Source organism: Anguilla anguilla, chromosome 5, assembly GCF_013347855.1.
Source record: "Anguilla anguilla isolate fAngAng1 chromosome 5, fAngAng1.pri, whole genome shotgun sequence".
NCBI classification, from domain to species: domain Eukaryota; kingdom Metazoa; phylum Chordata; class Actinopteri; order Anguilliformes; family Anguillidae; genus Anguilla; species Anguilla anguilla.
The window spans coordinates 54,657,776-54,673,098 of NC_049205.1; the positions used below are offsets into that span (position 1 = coordinate 54,657,776).

The 15,323-nt window shown below is 41.8% G+C and overlaps 1 protein-coding gene across 1 annotated transcript; it reads left to right on the forward strand.

Annotated features, from left to right (window-relative positions):
- Window positions 1-5,328: 5,328 nt before the first annotated feature.
- zgc:162592 (uncharacterized protein LOC561993 homolog) lies at window positions 5,329-7,664 on the forward strand. The gene is made up of 3 exons (XM_035417218.1): window positions 5,329-6,321; window positions 6,869-7,175; window positions 7,350-7,664. The coding sequence occupies exons 1-3, from the start codon at window positions 5,511-5,513 to the stop codon at window positions 7,351-7,353; spliced, it is 1,122 nt and encodes a 373-aa protein (XP_035273109.1). The 5' UTR covers window positions 5,329-5,510; the 3' UTR covers window positions 7,354-7,664.
- Window positions 7,665-15,323: the final 7,659 nt, after the last annotated feature.

Genomic DNA, 15,323 nt, shown 5'->3' on the forward strand with positions numbered 1-15,323 from the left:
CATTTTCCCTTGAGAAAATCTGTCAAAAGAACATATTGTTACTCCGAGTCCTTCAATTTTGTTTCCATTTGTAAAGCCATAATCATAAAGTGTTTCCACAATTATTCATGCAGATACCAGTGGGGAGACTTTCCAAACTAGGTCAGAGTTTCATAGCGACACAGAAAAAAAGAAAAAAAAATTGGTTATTGATGTATTCATGCCCAATAAATACGATTTTTTTTCATTTTAACATCCCCTTAAATTGTATCCCACAAATAAAGCAGAGCATTTGGAAAGCAAGTTGAATAATTGGCATCGTAGTACAGTTGAAAAATATGTGATATGAACTATAAGACGACATCACTCCATGAAAACTTTTGTTTCCTTGGCTGGTACATTGTTTTTTTTTAGCACAGCTGGGATATAAAACCCACTTTTTTCATTTGTAAGGCATTGCAAATTGTGCCTCTTGCCAGGGAAACTGCAGCTGAAGCAGAAGGTGCTCTCCTGCAGCGTGTTCAACAGGAGCCACTGGCATCTCTTTGTCCTGCTAGCCGTGCACACTATGCAAGAGAACCAACACTGACTGGAGAACAAGCCTGTTTCTCACCGGCAACAAATATTTTGAAAGGAAATAATGTAGAAATAAGGGCTAATGTAGAGGGACCATGACGAAAATAAATCCACAATATCTACATTACATTATAGGCATTTCGCCTACGCTCTTATCCAGTGCGACTTACATAATTTTTTACATAGCATCCATTTATACAGCTGGATATATACCCAAGCAATGCAGGTTAAGTACTTTGCTCAAGGGTACAATGGCAGGGTCCTACCTGGGGCCTTCTTGACATATTAGACGGTCAGCCGACAGCCATTACCTGTGTGATTCATGCAGACTGCTGTTTGACTCTCACTTTTTACAACACGATTGATTGTCGCTTGCTTTCATTCTGAAATTTCACCCTGATAACACCTTACACGATTTCAAATTTCAAGAACGTGTCATTTATATATCATTTGAATCATCCTGTCATTACTTCCTGTTCTCTCTCCCTCCATTTTATATAGCCTACAAAATAAAGCCTGTTATTCTGGTGGTCTTTTTTAAAACTAGAATTTCCCTTGAAATGTTAATTTCATGCAGGTCATTTGTAAAACACAACACAATCATATTATATTCATAAGAGGTGCTAGACTGTGTAGGGATTCTATATTTGTTTTTTTTCCCCAAATGATATGACTTCAATTACATTACACTACACAGCCACTCTTTTTATAAATTCAGTACAGCACCCTTTTATGTTTATTTTCTATTTTCCAGCACAATGGAGGATATTCAGGGGTAATCACAGGTCTGCGTAATCCCACAATGCCCAGTGCAAAAATGGACAAGCACTCATTTGTGCACATTTCGTCAGAGACGTGTGGATGCAGGTGCCATTTCCTTTCACTCTGTGATCCACGGACTTCGTTTCTTTAATGTTTGAACACCAGCGAATATCTCAGAAAATGAAAGGCAGTGGAAACGTACAAAACCCTGGCGAGAAAGCACGGCTGCCGAGCCGTTCATTGTGCCTTTGTGTGGGATAACATGGTGGGAGTGTTTACATCACTTCAGTGTAGACAAAACAAAGCACCAGTTAAGAACGACTGCTGCTGCTGCTACTGCATGCTAATAATGAGTGGCTTTCATTGCCGGCCTCCATTATAATTCACTACAATGGAACCTGTTCAGTGTAATTTTTGACTTTCACCTAGCGTGACGGGGCACGACAGACTTTACGGAGGGCACATGCTGACAATCAGGCACAGGGTGATTGGGGTGTAGATTGTAATGGCAGTCCAGGTGGGGTTGGGGAAGTTGCAATCAGAAAGAGCACTTGTCCATTTAATTAAAAAAAAAAAAATCCTGCAGTCAAAAGGGCACTTTTGCTGTCTCACGGCAGAAGGCATATGCTTCAGCATATGCTGATGCCTATTTGCGCACACGCCCGCTGCAGAAGTACTGTGAAGTGTTTTAATAGACCGGGCGCTCGTGCCCACACAGGCCCACTAGCGGTGCCGTAACCACATGACCCCAGTAAACAAATGGAGAAAACAGGTCAGCGTAATGTATGCGCTGAAGCGATCTCTCGCCATCTCTCCTACAAGGAGAGTACTTATCCGTAAACACACAGACCAGGCGCTATGGGAACACCTAGCAATGCGGTTGTGGTGCACTCCAACAAAGCCGTGTTATGAGATGTGGAGTGCCTTTCAAATTGAAAGTGCAGAGCAGCTCGTTCTCTAGTCTCTCGCACGATGAGACTTTGTATTAGTCACACGCCCTCCCCCTCTCTCTTCCGTTGCCTAAAGGGCCATCACTCTTCGATATCTGCTAAGAGTCACTGTCCACTTTTGCGCAGCACAAAGAGGGAGGAGACTAATGCGCTGCGATCAATGTTGAGGTTTTCTACACCGCCGGAAATGTGCATGCATATGCCACCCACGTGCAGATACATGCACCGCCCACAAACACACAGCGCTTGAATCTACAGGCTTTATACACTTTCTATCATTCTTTCTCTCTGACACACACTTTTACGCCACACTCATACATGCATGAACACAACACACGCGCACACACACACAAACACAATACACACACTATCTCTCCCTCTGACACAAGCACCTTCCCACTCTTTGACTCATGTACTCATGTTCATACACACAAATACGCTCTCTCTCTCTCACACACACACACACACACTCTCCCTCTCTCTCACAAATACAGACACACGCATGCACAGGTAAAAAACAGAAGATAAATTGTTGGAAACCTATAAAAAAAGTAGCAATTTAGGATGCTTGCAAGCACTGTGTTGTGTTTTCCCAATAAGTACAATAAAAACATTAGCCCTTTGACATAGATTTGTTCCATATTAATGAAATCATGAGTGGCACACAGACACAGGGAAAGGTTCTGCTTAAAAAAGAAAGGTGTTTGTGATCTACAACTTCTAGAACATTCAAGTACCTGCAGAATAGAATTGAAAGAATAACACAATGTGTTTTTAAAAAGCAGTCTTTGCTTCCACTTCCTCTCAGGGACGATGATTTGGAAGATGATTCAAGACATTTTATGTAAAGTTAACTTTAATTCAAACAGCAGTATAATCATTTTAGTTCTGGAGGTTTTAGAAGGATGCATGGAGCAACATAACAATTTGATTCCACAGCCGCCTGCAGAGGCTGCTGTATGACAGATTGCACTGGCCAGAATTTACACCGTTTATAGTTAGGACATGAATTTCAGTTCACAATTTAACATACAATGCACAAACACAGCTTGCCTGTAACTGAATGGTTACTTCTTACAAACTCCATACAGACAGCATGGATCCTATGTGTTGGAGAGATAATATTGATTGCAGCAAATGAACTGTATGGCATTGCAATAAATGGTGTGTGAGAAAATCAAATAGAGCAAGCATGTACTGAATGAGTCTGCTTTTATAATGGGCTGCTGGCTGGCTTGCCCTGTTGAGACAGTTCCAGTGTGTGGACTGGCCCATCATCTGCTATCAGCTTTGGACTGCGCCAATGTAGACTGCGGCTAGCAGCCCACCGGTAATTGCATAATTGGCTCTAATGTTGCCCAGGGAGGAAGGGCTTTAGTCAAACAGGATGATTGTGACTTATGGCTCGTCAGCAACCCCTACTGGTTAATGCAGTACCCACAATCTGCTTGCCCAAGCTGTGTTTTCATTTGAGTAATGTCTATGCGAGCTTAAATTGAGGACTGTGGTGTGACAAGAAGAAACTGCTTGAAACTATGAATTTGATAGGAGACTACATGCCTATCTGCAATCTCTCATCCCAAAAAGTGTGGGGGGGGGGGGGGTTCAAGGTGCCAAACAGCTGTTCCTTGCATTTTTACATAGCGCTTTTTTCACATAGCGCTGGTGACTCAAAGCATTTTACAGTGATGAAGGGGAAACTTACCTCAACCACCACCTATGCGTAGCGTCCACCTGGGTGATTCACGGCAGCCATTTTGCAGCAGGAACGCTCATCACACATCAGCTGTGGTGGAGAGGGAGAAAACAATTTTTAGCCAATAAAATGGTTTTTGCTGAATAGTCTATTGTCAGAAATAATGCAGGAAGAAATTCCTTACAGCTTTTCTTGACCAATATGTCAGACGGAGATAGGAGATGAGCTTTTTATTTTTAACCGTGGCTTTTAATAGAAAATGGATGTGCATGGCGTGATAACAGCTCACCATTTATTCTGCTACTCCTCATTTATTTCAATGATGTATACCCTTTTAACAGCAAGAATTTACATCACGACAGAGGAGGCATTTCTTTTTTTGCCTTCAGTGTATTTGTAATACTGTGTCTGCATATGAAAAATCAAACACTGATGCCGAGTAACAGCTGATGAAGGGTGCAAGTGGGTCGGGGGGGATGGCTTTACAGCTATTGACAACTATCTTTATATTATATACTAACAAAATATGTATTTATCGGTCACTTACAGTGCAGCTCAAATTACAAATTGGAAGATAAATATTACAGACAGTTGTCTGTAGGCCTAGGCTATTATTTTTTTCTTTACCGTTTTGAAATTTGGGACAGGACAATTAGCCTACATTTGAATAGAGCGAGGAAAGAAACACTCGGTTTTGTTCACAAAATTTGTGTTTTTAGTAAAGTATTGGTCACAGTTCTCTTCATATACCCTAACCTAACTCCCCACAAAAGCAATTTAACTGAAAATAGACTATAGCCAGTTCCATCCGAAACGTGTCAGAGAGACTTAATAGGACAATAATTGCATTTGGCATTATATAATGTCGTGTATGTCGCCATTAACGAAAAACAGTTCAGTTAGGCTTCAGGACCAACTGCAAGATTTGCATGGTCTTAAATATCGAAAACACACTAAATTAGACCTGGAACAAAGAATGCACTTGGTTCATAAAGGATTAGGCTACTTCAACCAAACATCGACATAAAATTAAGGAATTGTGGGATCGTGATTTAAAGGCCATTTTATGGACAGTGTTATAGGCTAATGTCGGACAGGAAAATCTTTAATGTTCTCCGGAAAGATAATCACAGATTCAACAATAATTTGACAAAGTAAATAAGTAAGCAAATAAATACATGAATAGGTTAGTACTGAATGGCAAAACAACCAGTAACACTCCTCAGAACACTTTTCTGCCCAAAGGCCTGTTGTGTTTATGGTTTGGTTCTGCCTTCTGTTTCACACAGAACTGGACGTTGATTGGCCCATAATGAGCATGTGGCATGGCTGCTAATTTACAACAGGTGAGCTATTTAATGCATCATATTGCATCCGTGGAAGGTTTGGCTGTCATGCTAATTTATCTCTGAAAGGTACTTATTTGTATGTCCCTGGGTCTTTGATTTTCTGGTATTTTTCTTTTGCTTTTTTCGGATTTATAGCGCGGTTCTTTAAAATAGTGGCCCTTCTTGGTCGACAAATGCTGACCTTTTTAAAAGGCAACTATGCTAAACGCCACGGTGTCAGGGCAGGTTGCTACCGATGGGAATTTGAATTTAACAATTTTGGACAGTCAGAGGCTTTTGGAGATGTCTCACCGACCCATAAAAATAGGTATAATATCAGTATTGGGGATTATGATCACACTAGGAAACATGGCTGTCATATCGGTAATAGCTTCCTCGGTTGCCGGCTGGTCAAAAAACTCACGGTACTTCCTGCTATCCCTCACCGGAGCCGACGCAGCATTCGGACTGGTTGTCATGCCTCTGAATCTCTGTGTGAGTCTCGTGAAGGACTACAGCGATGGGCCTGATCCATTCTGTCACGTCGTAGCATTTTTCAACTCCACGATTTATGCAACTTGCATGTACACTCTTGCCACCATAAGCCTGGAAAGATACGTGGCGGTGTTTAACCCACTGAAGTACTCAGCCATGATGACAAGAAGAAGGACGCTGCTCTTGATAGCGTTCGCCTGGGTGTTCCCACCTGTTCTGCTTTTACCAATCTCTTTACCCGATGGGATTATCAAAGTGCACTTCTCCACGGCCTCTTTGGTCTGCAATCCCTCTTATTCCAGTAACGTCATATATTCGTTGACTTTAACTGCCTTCATATTTTTCCCTTGTTCGACCGTCATGACCTACGCAAATCTTCGGTTGTGGTTTGCAGCGAAGAAACAGAGGTTAAAACTTCAAAAGCATAACATGGGTGGCCGCAACAGACCTGACGTTGCCTCTCGTGTTCTCATTCCCGTTATGACCGTATACTACACATGCTGGACGCCTTGCATGGTGACCATCTTGTACAATGGTGAGTAGCTTTTTGACTGGATATCTTAACATTTGCAAACTTAAGCTGTCAGTCACTTCAAGGCACTCTATTGAGTACAAACCACTACCAAAGTATACAGAAATACGTTTAAAGGTGCAAACGACTAATGTCAGCAGTGCCTTTTAAGTGGTTGCCAGTGGAAGTTTACAAATTGATCTTGAGCGACTTGAATGCAGGTAAATGTAAGTTAAGATTATGTAGTTTTCTGTGCTTATTGATCCAAAAGTTTTTTTTTTTGTCTGAATTTCAATATGATAGGGGAAAAACCTAAAATCATGTTTTCATTACTGCAGTATTTTGTTCCTGTCACATAATTAGTTTATGTACCTGAGGGACTACGCTTGCCATAAATAGCTAAGGGAGTTGCCTGTGATATTGGCATGTGTGCTTAAAATAGAAAATAGGACCACAATAGGCTTTGTTTGTTACAAAACACACTGGCCCTTATGCCCCCCAGGGACAAGCCCTATCTTCTCCGGTTTCTCTAACTGCAATTGTCATTTTTGGGATTTTCCCCCCCACCCAGCCATCTCAGGTAACAGAGTGCCAGAGTGGATGGAGTTTGTGGCTGTGTGGCTGCCCACAGCCAACGGCTTCCTGAACTGCATCTTCTACTTCTGGATCAACCGAAGCTTCCGCCGGAAGTTCCGCCTTGTGGTCCAGAGGCTCTGCCTGGCGCTGTGCCCGGCGATCAGCCGGAGGCTGGGGTGCTCGGCGCCCATAACGGTGCACGTGGTGGCCGGGGTCTGGGACAACAATAACTCCATCCAGGAGCGAACCTCCAGCGTGTCGTCCACGTGTACCTTGCTAACCCTCGTAGCTGAAACTCACATGTGAGCACCTGCTGTAGGACTAGATCAGGGGTGGCCCACCCAGGTTGTAGAGAGCCCCAGGGTCTGCTGGCTTTTGTTTTTTACTCGGCACTTAATTGACCAATTAAAGCAGGTGGTTACACAGTTAACTCACCTAACCTGGTTTCTTTGGTCTGTGTGATTGTTGTATTTAAGGTGAAAACAAAGAACCAGCACACCCTGCAGCTCCCCAGGACCTGGGTTGGCCACCCGTGGACTAGACTGTGGCCCCTTCCCCACCAGCTCTCTTCTTAACAGTCTTGACACTGGGCGACGGATCCTTGGAGTGGTCGTGGAAGGGGGCGGAGAACAGAGCTGTGGTGAGGTCACTGTCCTGTCCGCTGGCTGGATGGAAGCGATCTTCACAGGACGCCGCAGTGATCTGTGCATGGCTCGTGTTCCACCTTCAGACATTTTGTAGTAATCAGGAAAAATGGACTGTGTGTGTGTGTGCGTGTGCGTGTGCGTGTGCGTGTGCGTGTGCGCGTGCGCGTGCGCGTGCGCGTGTGTGCGTGCGTGCGTGCGTGTGGGGGAAGGGGGTGTGTGGGTGTAATTCATGAAGTGAGGCTGTGGTGTCTTAAAGGCTCCTCCCGCCCACCCCCCACCAAAAGGTCAACATGCAATATCATGGCTGCTTTTTCATCATCTTGTGCAATTTTTATTTTATTTTCTTTTTCTTATCTTTTTTTTTAAGGGAATTGATCCTGTGTCCTGTTATCTCAGGGTAGGCCACATCCAGTTCTAACTTGTGATCAAATTACAGCATATGTGCAGTGCAGGTATGGATATTTTATCCAATTTCAACCTCTGATATAAATGGCCTTCATGCGCCAGCTGAGAGGGCCTATTTATGTTACTTTTTAGTTGTTTTTTAGTTATTACAATCCAATCTGTTCTGCCTCTTAAAGTCCACACCTCACTTGCCATCTTGTGTAGTATATTATGGAAGAGGTACTGTGTCAAAATATATTTTTAAGTTAAATTAGCTCTGGATTTATTTGCAGCTTGTCTTTAAAGTAATTGTAAGTGTATCTATCAAATTCATATAGAATGACCATGTATTTATATCACGGTCCACTGTTAATTAGCCAACATTAAATGTACTTGCACTTTAAGGGATGTGAGAAGGAGTCAGCTCTTAATGCAGTCATAAGGGGGCTTGAGCCTTATGGATTATCCCTATCCTAAGGCATTCTACCCCCAGGTCTAAACATCAAACCTGCTTTGCAAAATGTTTAGTCTGTGAGCCTGTATTTATACCAGTTATCATGTAGACCCTTCACAAGTGTTTGCTGTTCATTGTGTACCATCTCTGGTTTTTTCCTTTGTCAACCAAAGAGAGCAGAGTGCATGATTGGCAGGGTGGGTGCTGAGTGGTGGTGCTTGGGAGAAGGCCTCAGGAATTGGGAGTGCAGTTGGGCTGCTGCAGAATGGAAACATTGAAACAGGCTGAGCCCGCTGGGCGCTAGGTCTACCTTCATGTGCCGCCTGTAGCTGCTGCACTGTAGCGCATGCAGAGAGGAAAGGGTAACTGAGGCATGGTATCGCGTGAAGGTCAGTGCGCCCCTTGTTTTGACAAGTGCATCATTTTAAAATTTACTGGTCTGCCAAACAAGCGGGGCCAATAAAAACAAAACTGGGAACTGACGCCTCTCCTCCTTGTTGCTTACTGTTGTGGGGCTGGGGAGGCCTTTAATGTGTGCACCCCTGCAGCATATTGCTGGTGAAAACAAGTACTTTCGTTGTTGTGCAGACTGTTTGACTGCCTATTGTAAAGAAAAGGTTGAGTATACGATACAAATGCCAAAGTGGGTTAATGGAACTGAGAAATGTTTGTGCTTTAAATGGAAACAAAATTAACAATAATGTTTTTGAGCACACCTATAGAATATAGGAGTCATTTGTCTGTTGAGATCAATGCTATACGTGCTTGTCAGAATTTTAAAGCTTTTTAACCTTACAGTAGTCTGTTGCAGTTTATCAGCTATTATGGGATATAGGCGAATGAAGACTAGCATGATTCGAGCACCATCAGTACCTTGAAAATAAACTGTCAGTATTAAAATGTGCCTCTTTTAACCAATTAATGAAGATGTGCATTTAATAAGTGCAGTTTCAGAGATTATGAAATATACATTGTATATATTTGAACTTTTATATTGTTTATAAAAAAGTGAAAACTGAAAAAAAATGCCCAAAGTGCTTGTTATGTTTTGATAAGTTTAATATGGGAAAATAAAGCTTAATGCCATAGTTTATCATTTTATTGTCTTCCTTGGTATAACTTTTGTTGTTTTAACATTAAGATTCTTATTCCAAATCCTTCAACACAATTTTTGTGTGCGCGTGTGTGTGTGTGCGCGTGTGTGCGCGTGTGTGTGCGCGTGTGTGTGTGCGCGTGTGTGTGTGTGTGCGTTTGTGTGTGTATATATAAACAAGCTGCTCCCAGGGTATGGCTGGGAACGTTTGATTTTAGCTTTTTTGCAAAAGGGGTTGCTGCAAAAAGAAAATTCTGTGCATTTTTTGGAAATGTGGGTTTTGGCATGAACAAAAGTCTCTGATGCATAGGTGATGAAATTAATATTATAATTATAATATTATATATAATTTCATCATATACTGAATATGATGAAATACTATATGTCATCGGCTGTTAAAATTGCATTTTTCCATGTTCACTTTTGGAAAGCACTGTAATGCTAAATAATGGATTGACATATTTGCTTTTCTGTTGACTCCTGATAATTGTGTATTACCAGATCAGTTGTGGCAGTGTGCATTTAGCAAGCAGATGCGCATAGTGAAAAGGGAATAAGCCAAGTCTGCCAGGTAAAAATGGGACCAGCTGCACACCGCACACCAAATCAGTCTGTGTAGCTGCCAGGTTTTTTTTTGACGTTTTCTCGATAAACCTGGTTTCGTTGAGTCTTCCAGTTTTCAGCCTCCGAATGTCAGCAGGTGTTTTAATTAATCGGCTTAAGGGAGGAACAGGTCCTCATAATCCACTGCTTTTCATCTCGAAAACTCCACAAGGTAATTTGGCTCGGCAAAGTTTATTAAAATTTATTTAATTGACTTATCTTGTGAAAATGCACGTGCATGCTTCTCTGCGCATGCGGACTTCTGTTGAGGGACACTGGGGATTAAACTTTCAGGGATAATGATTTAAGTGTTGATAAAATGAAATGTTGAGGTGCATGTGTTATGCATTTGGATGTGTACGCATGTCTGCCCATAGTGTTAAATTGTATGGCATGTATATCAGTTCTGCTTGCTGCTAGCTGAACTAATTGCATTCGTTTCCTTTTATGTCATGAAGGGGCAGAGAGAGGAAGGACTTCATTTGTAGGTATTCCATCCACAGTAGTGTATGATCCAGCTCCTCTGGTCAGAGGGTCATATAATGAAGGCTTGTAATGTCTCCTCTTCTGACCTAATTGAGTCCAGGCTTAGAAAAGGCATTCGGTGTAAGCCCCACACAAGGCACTGCATCTTTAAAAAGACACCAAGCAAACTTTCTCCCCAGCGTTTCACCTTTTACCCTTTTCTCCCTCAAACGCTCTGTAACCCTGGGCTAAGCTCCCTCCATCTAGAGCAAGTGGTGAAGTTTTCAGAGCTATAAAACAGAAGTGTGTTTTTATTTTGGTTTTCTTTTGAATTCTTAGTAAAAATATTGTTGTGTCACACCAAGGAAGAATTTGGTTTATATGAAAGATTGAGGTATTTTGTGGTGTATTGGCTACATGCCACATATTCCTTCCAATTAGCTGCCATGTTATGGCACTCCCAGGATTATGATCTGTTTTGCTGGTTTATGGCTTTGTGTCCTATGTTTATGGACTCCTGTTCACCCATATTTAATGTATTCATAAACAGGCTCCTGTATGAGGGAGAAGACATTCCTCTCTGTTTTTGGTCTTGGCGGGTTTTGGCAGGGTGCACCGGTCTCTTTTAAAGGGGTTTGTAAAATGAAATTCAGGTATTCAGTGGTTCATAGTTCAGAGCAATGGGTTGTCATGTCTTGGATGGGCACAATTCAGAGACATGGTAATACTAAGCGGTGAAACCCCAAAGCTTCAGAAATTTCATGATGACATTCATTTTTGACTGTGCAGGCTAAGATCTGGACAGGGGAAAAAAGTATTAGTATTGCTGTCAAGTTCTTACTTTTCTGACCTATTATAAAATCCTGACAAGTTGTGAAGTGACATAAATAGCTTCAGCATGTGAATTGAAGAGGTCTTTAAATGGATTTTTAAATACCCCTTGCACTTCATGGAAAAGATCCACTGTTGAAAAATGTAAATTGGCTGTATTCTACTTACAAATTCCACCATAAGCCTTATGGAGCCCATGAATTTCAGCAAGGGGTTTGTGACCATTTACCCTGGGGCATGCCATTTGTTTGCTGTTCTCCTTTTGAATACTTGACTCAACTTCCTGGGTTTTTATGGAGACCATGCGTGGGTAACTGAGGCACATATAATGAAATATCGATAAAGTTAATGTGTTTTGCGCCCCATTCTTACCCATCTTGCAAGCTAGTCATTTCACCCGCTTTTTCTGAATGTTTACCTGAACAAATTCTGGGTTGATATGATCAAGTGGAGTGTTCTGAGATTTGAATCTATAACCAGACCAGTTCTGTCACTACTTTATGGCGTAGGCGCCCATTCAAGCACTTTTTTTTTTTTTTTTTTTTTTTTTTTTTTTTGGTGAAGCCGAGGCTCCCGTAGGAACAGTGAATGCATAGCTCTTGAGATAAGGGCGATGAGTTACGGCAGAAAAGGAAGAGTGCATTTTAGATTTCCGTGCAGTCTGAGAATGTTAAGGAATCTGTTCAGAAGTGAATGGGACAACTGGCTTGTCAGGCAGTGTGGTGATTAATTGCAGTCGGTATCTCGATGGCAGGTTCCCCCTGCCTATGAGAGGAAGTTGGTTTAGTGACTCCCGACATGCACAATTTCTGCAGCGTACAGTAGCAGCCCTGACCTCGCTCTCTTTTCTCAATTCCCCATTCCTTTTTGTTTCTTATTTTAGAATACCCTGCAGTCGAGAGAGTTGATATACATTAGTTTCCTTGGTTTTTTATTTTTATTTTTAGTGTTTCTGAGCTGGAAGATTCCTTCTCTTTTCCATCTCTCTAAAGGAACTCTGAAGTGAAGACAAAATGACACCTTGCTATGGTTGGAGGCAGAATGGCACCACACCTGAACAACCATTCACAGTAGTAGAACTTTAGGTCTGTGCAATCTCATCATTGACACCTCCAAATTCTAAATGGCAAGTAAAGGATAGCCAGTACTGCTGTATTGATTTGTTAGAACAAGTCATGTCATCCAATCAAAGTGATATCCCTTTCTGTCTACACAAATTAATTTCCCCGACACAAGCCTGGAGTTGCTTCCACCATTAGCAGTCCTGGGATAGCCCATATCTGGTTGCAAACATCACTAATGCACTAGACCCAGCCTCAGTGTCTGGGTTTTGGGATGGGACGCTTCTGGTGTAGGCCAGACAGTCACGTTCACTTCCTCTTCCAAAGCCTGAGCTCCAGGGGATTATCCCCATATCTGTGAAACACAACCTCCTGAAGCCATTTTGTCACTAGGTCGCTATTACAAATTCTCTCCATTTCGAGTGCTGGGCTGGAAGGCAGCACAGAACATATCATTTGCAATGCCTTCGAAAGTAAATTGATTGGGGGACACCCCCCTGTGCCAGAACCCTGAGGGATAGGCAGTTGCTAAAAACCACTGCCTAAGACCTAAAGGAGCGTCAAATAATTTTCTGTGTGTCCCGAACCTGGAATGTAGAGTCAGGCTGACCACAGCTGACCTTCATTACTGGTGCTGCCTCGTCTCTGTCAGCTATTGACTGGAGGGAGAATAATGCAAAGCTAAACAATCAGACGCTGATGCAGGAACATCAACGTGAGCTAATTGCTCTGCTATTGCTTGTTGCCGAAAATAAAATGGGGCTTATTACGGATTTTTGGGTTGGGAGAGAATGTGTTTTGGATGTCTAATTTAAATTTCCCAATGAAATCCATACCTGATTGTTTTTTCCATAATGAATGTTTTTTTGTGTGTGTTTTTTTCTAATCTTCTCTTTTCTGAGGCCCTGAGTTTTAATCTGTTTACCTTGATGCAGAACACATTTAATTGTGAATGCTCATATCAAATCCGATTCTCTGCAGCTGGGGGCGCAAGGTAGATCATTTTGATTTATGAATTAAATGCAATCAGAGTTGTGAGATTTATTTTAGATAATGTCTCAAATAATGCTCCAAGTCTTCAATTTATGGTAATGTCTGAGACTTCCAAAAGGAAAATTTCCAATTTCAACAGCATAATGAAAGTGTTTCATGTCAGTCTAGAGGTTGAGATTGATTGTTCACATGTGTAGTGGCCTATAATTTGTCAGCATAGATTAATGTCATTCATGATTTAGGTAGTGCGTTTTGTGTTTTTCTTTTAAATATATATTTTTTAAGTGCAGGAAAACAAACCTGCTGCCTTATTTCTCTCTGTGAAGTGGCCTCATTTCAGTTTTGCATGGCCATCGTTCTAAAAAGCTCCTATTTTGATGGAGAGGAATGCTTAAAAAGAACATGCTGTTCCCAAACCTTATTATAATTACAATTTCAGCAAGACACAGAGTATCCTTTTTAAACAGATAAATGACTAATAATGCTCTTCCTCATATACAATTTTCTGAATTCATCTCACCGTTTGAACCAATTCCACCTTGTTCTTTCAGTTCTAAAACAAAGAAAAATATGAGTGGCTCCTATTATAAGGGTTTTCCCCATGAGCCTGACAAGGCTAAGCCCTGTAAAGAGTAGAGCAAGTGTCTGATGCAAGTTCATATATTTCTACTTTTGCTGTACTACCACGCAATGTTCCCAGGTCTCAACTTATGCTTGAGGGAGATCAGTGTAGCTGATGAGCTCCACATGCAGAGCCAGCCTCACATTATGAGAGTGCTGTGTTTTCAATAGTGTGTGACTGGCCAGCACTCGTTAGCATTTCTTTTTCTTTCTGGGTCCACTGTACAACGAATGCCCCGCTTTCTGTTCTGCCTCCTCCTAGATGTTCCAAAATTGATAACACGCATATGTCCCCCCCCACGCACACACACACTTGTTTTTCACAGTGTCATCAGAGATTACTGTATCCGCCATAATGTGTGTGTGTGTCACAGTAAAACCCCCCACCCCACCCCAGACGCAGTCCCATCACCACAGAGACCATACCCGAGAGCACCCCCCACCCCAAATGCTTTTTGGAAGAACCATTGGGAACAAACTGAACCCGAGGTACGCTAGCAGACCCCAGAAAACCTGCAGAAAGTTCTGCAGTAAAGACCACACTGGACACAGAACCACAGGCTACCCCTCACGGGCTGAAGGCGGGGGAAAGGCTAGTGAGCCTGTCATTAAGTTAAGGGGGAACTTAATGAACTGAATTCTGCTGTAATGTGTGGGGTTATGTATAGTATTGTAATCAGGCTTTGAAAGATCCAGCTGGTTGCTGGAATGTGACTTCTCTTACTCCTCTTTGTTGCCATCTCGTAGCTTAATTCAAAAGTACAAACCCTACTTGTTTTAAGGTAATGTATATAGCATGTGCACTAAGATTTCACCTGCCTCTCAGTTTCTGTTGGTTTGGAAGAGTCAGGGTCATCTGTTTAACTGGTTGTCTTGGTATATTGTTGAGAATTTGTCTATTGTTTCAGCAATATTCTAGTTAGGCAGGAATGTGTTGTGTGTACTTGTTGCTTGTTAATGCTTTAGACCAGTAGATCAGTTAGATTAAAATATTTTCCCTTTTAAATTTTTACTTGTTTATATAAAATGAAGTCTTTTTTTAGTCTCCCAGATAAAACCTCTCTGATGTCATCTTCCATGGAAATATTATTTTCATTATAATTATTAAATATAGTTCACTAATGAAATAGCCACATCTTAAAGATCCATAACATGATGGCATAAGGACTTAGACAAGCTTCCCAGTGCTAGTGTATTAAAATAGCCACGGCATTCTCCCTTGTGTATGCAATGTTTCCAATTTCCTGTGGAACCCACCTGGATTTTGGTCCTTGATAACCTAATCTTCTTCATATGCT

Coding starts and splice junctions, on each gene's coding strand:
- zgc:162592 (XM_035417218.1), top strand. CDS start 5,511: ATGCTAAACGCCACGGTGTCAGGGCAGGTTGCTACCGATGGGAATTTG. Junction 6,322..6,868: donor GGTGACCATCTTGTACAATG/GTGAGTAGCTTT, acceptor CCCCCCACCCAG/CCATCTCAGGTAACAGAGTG.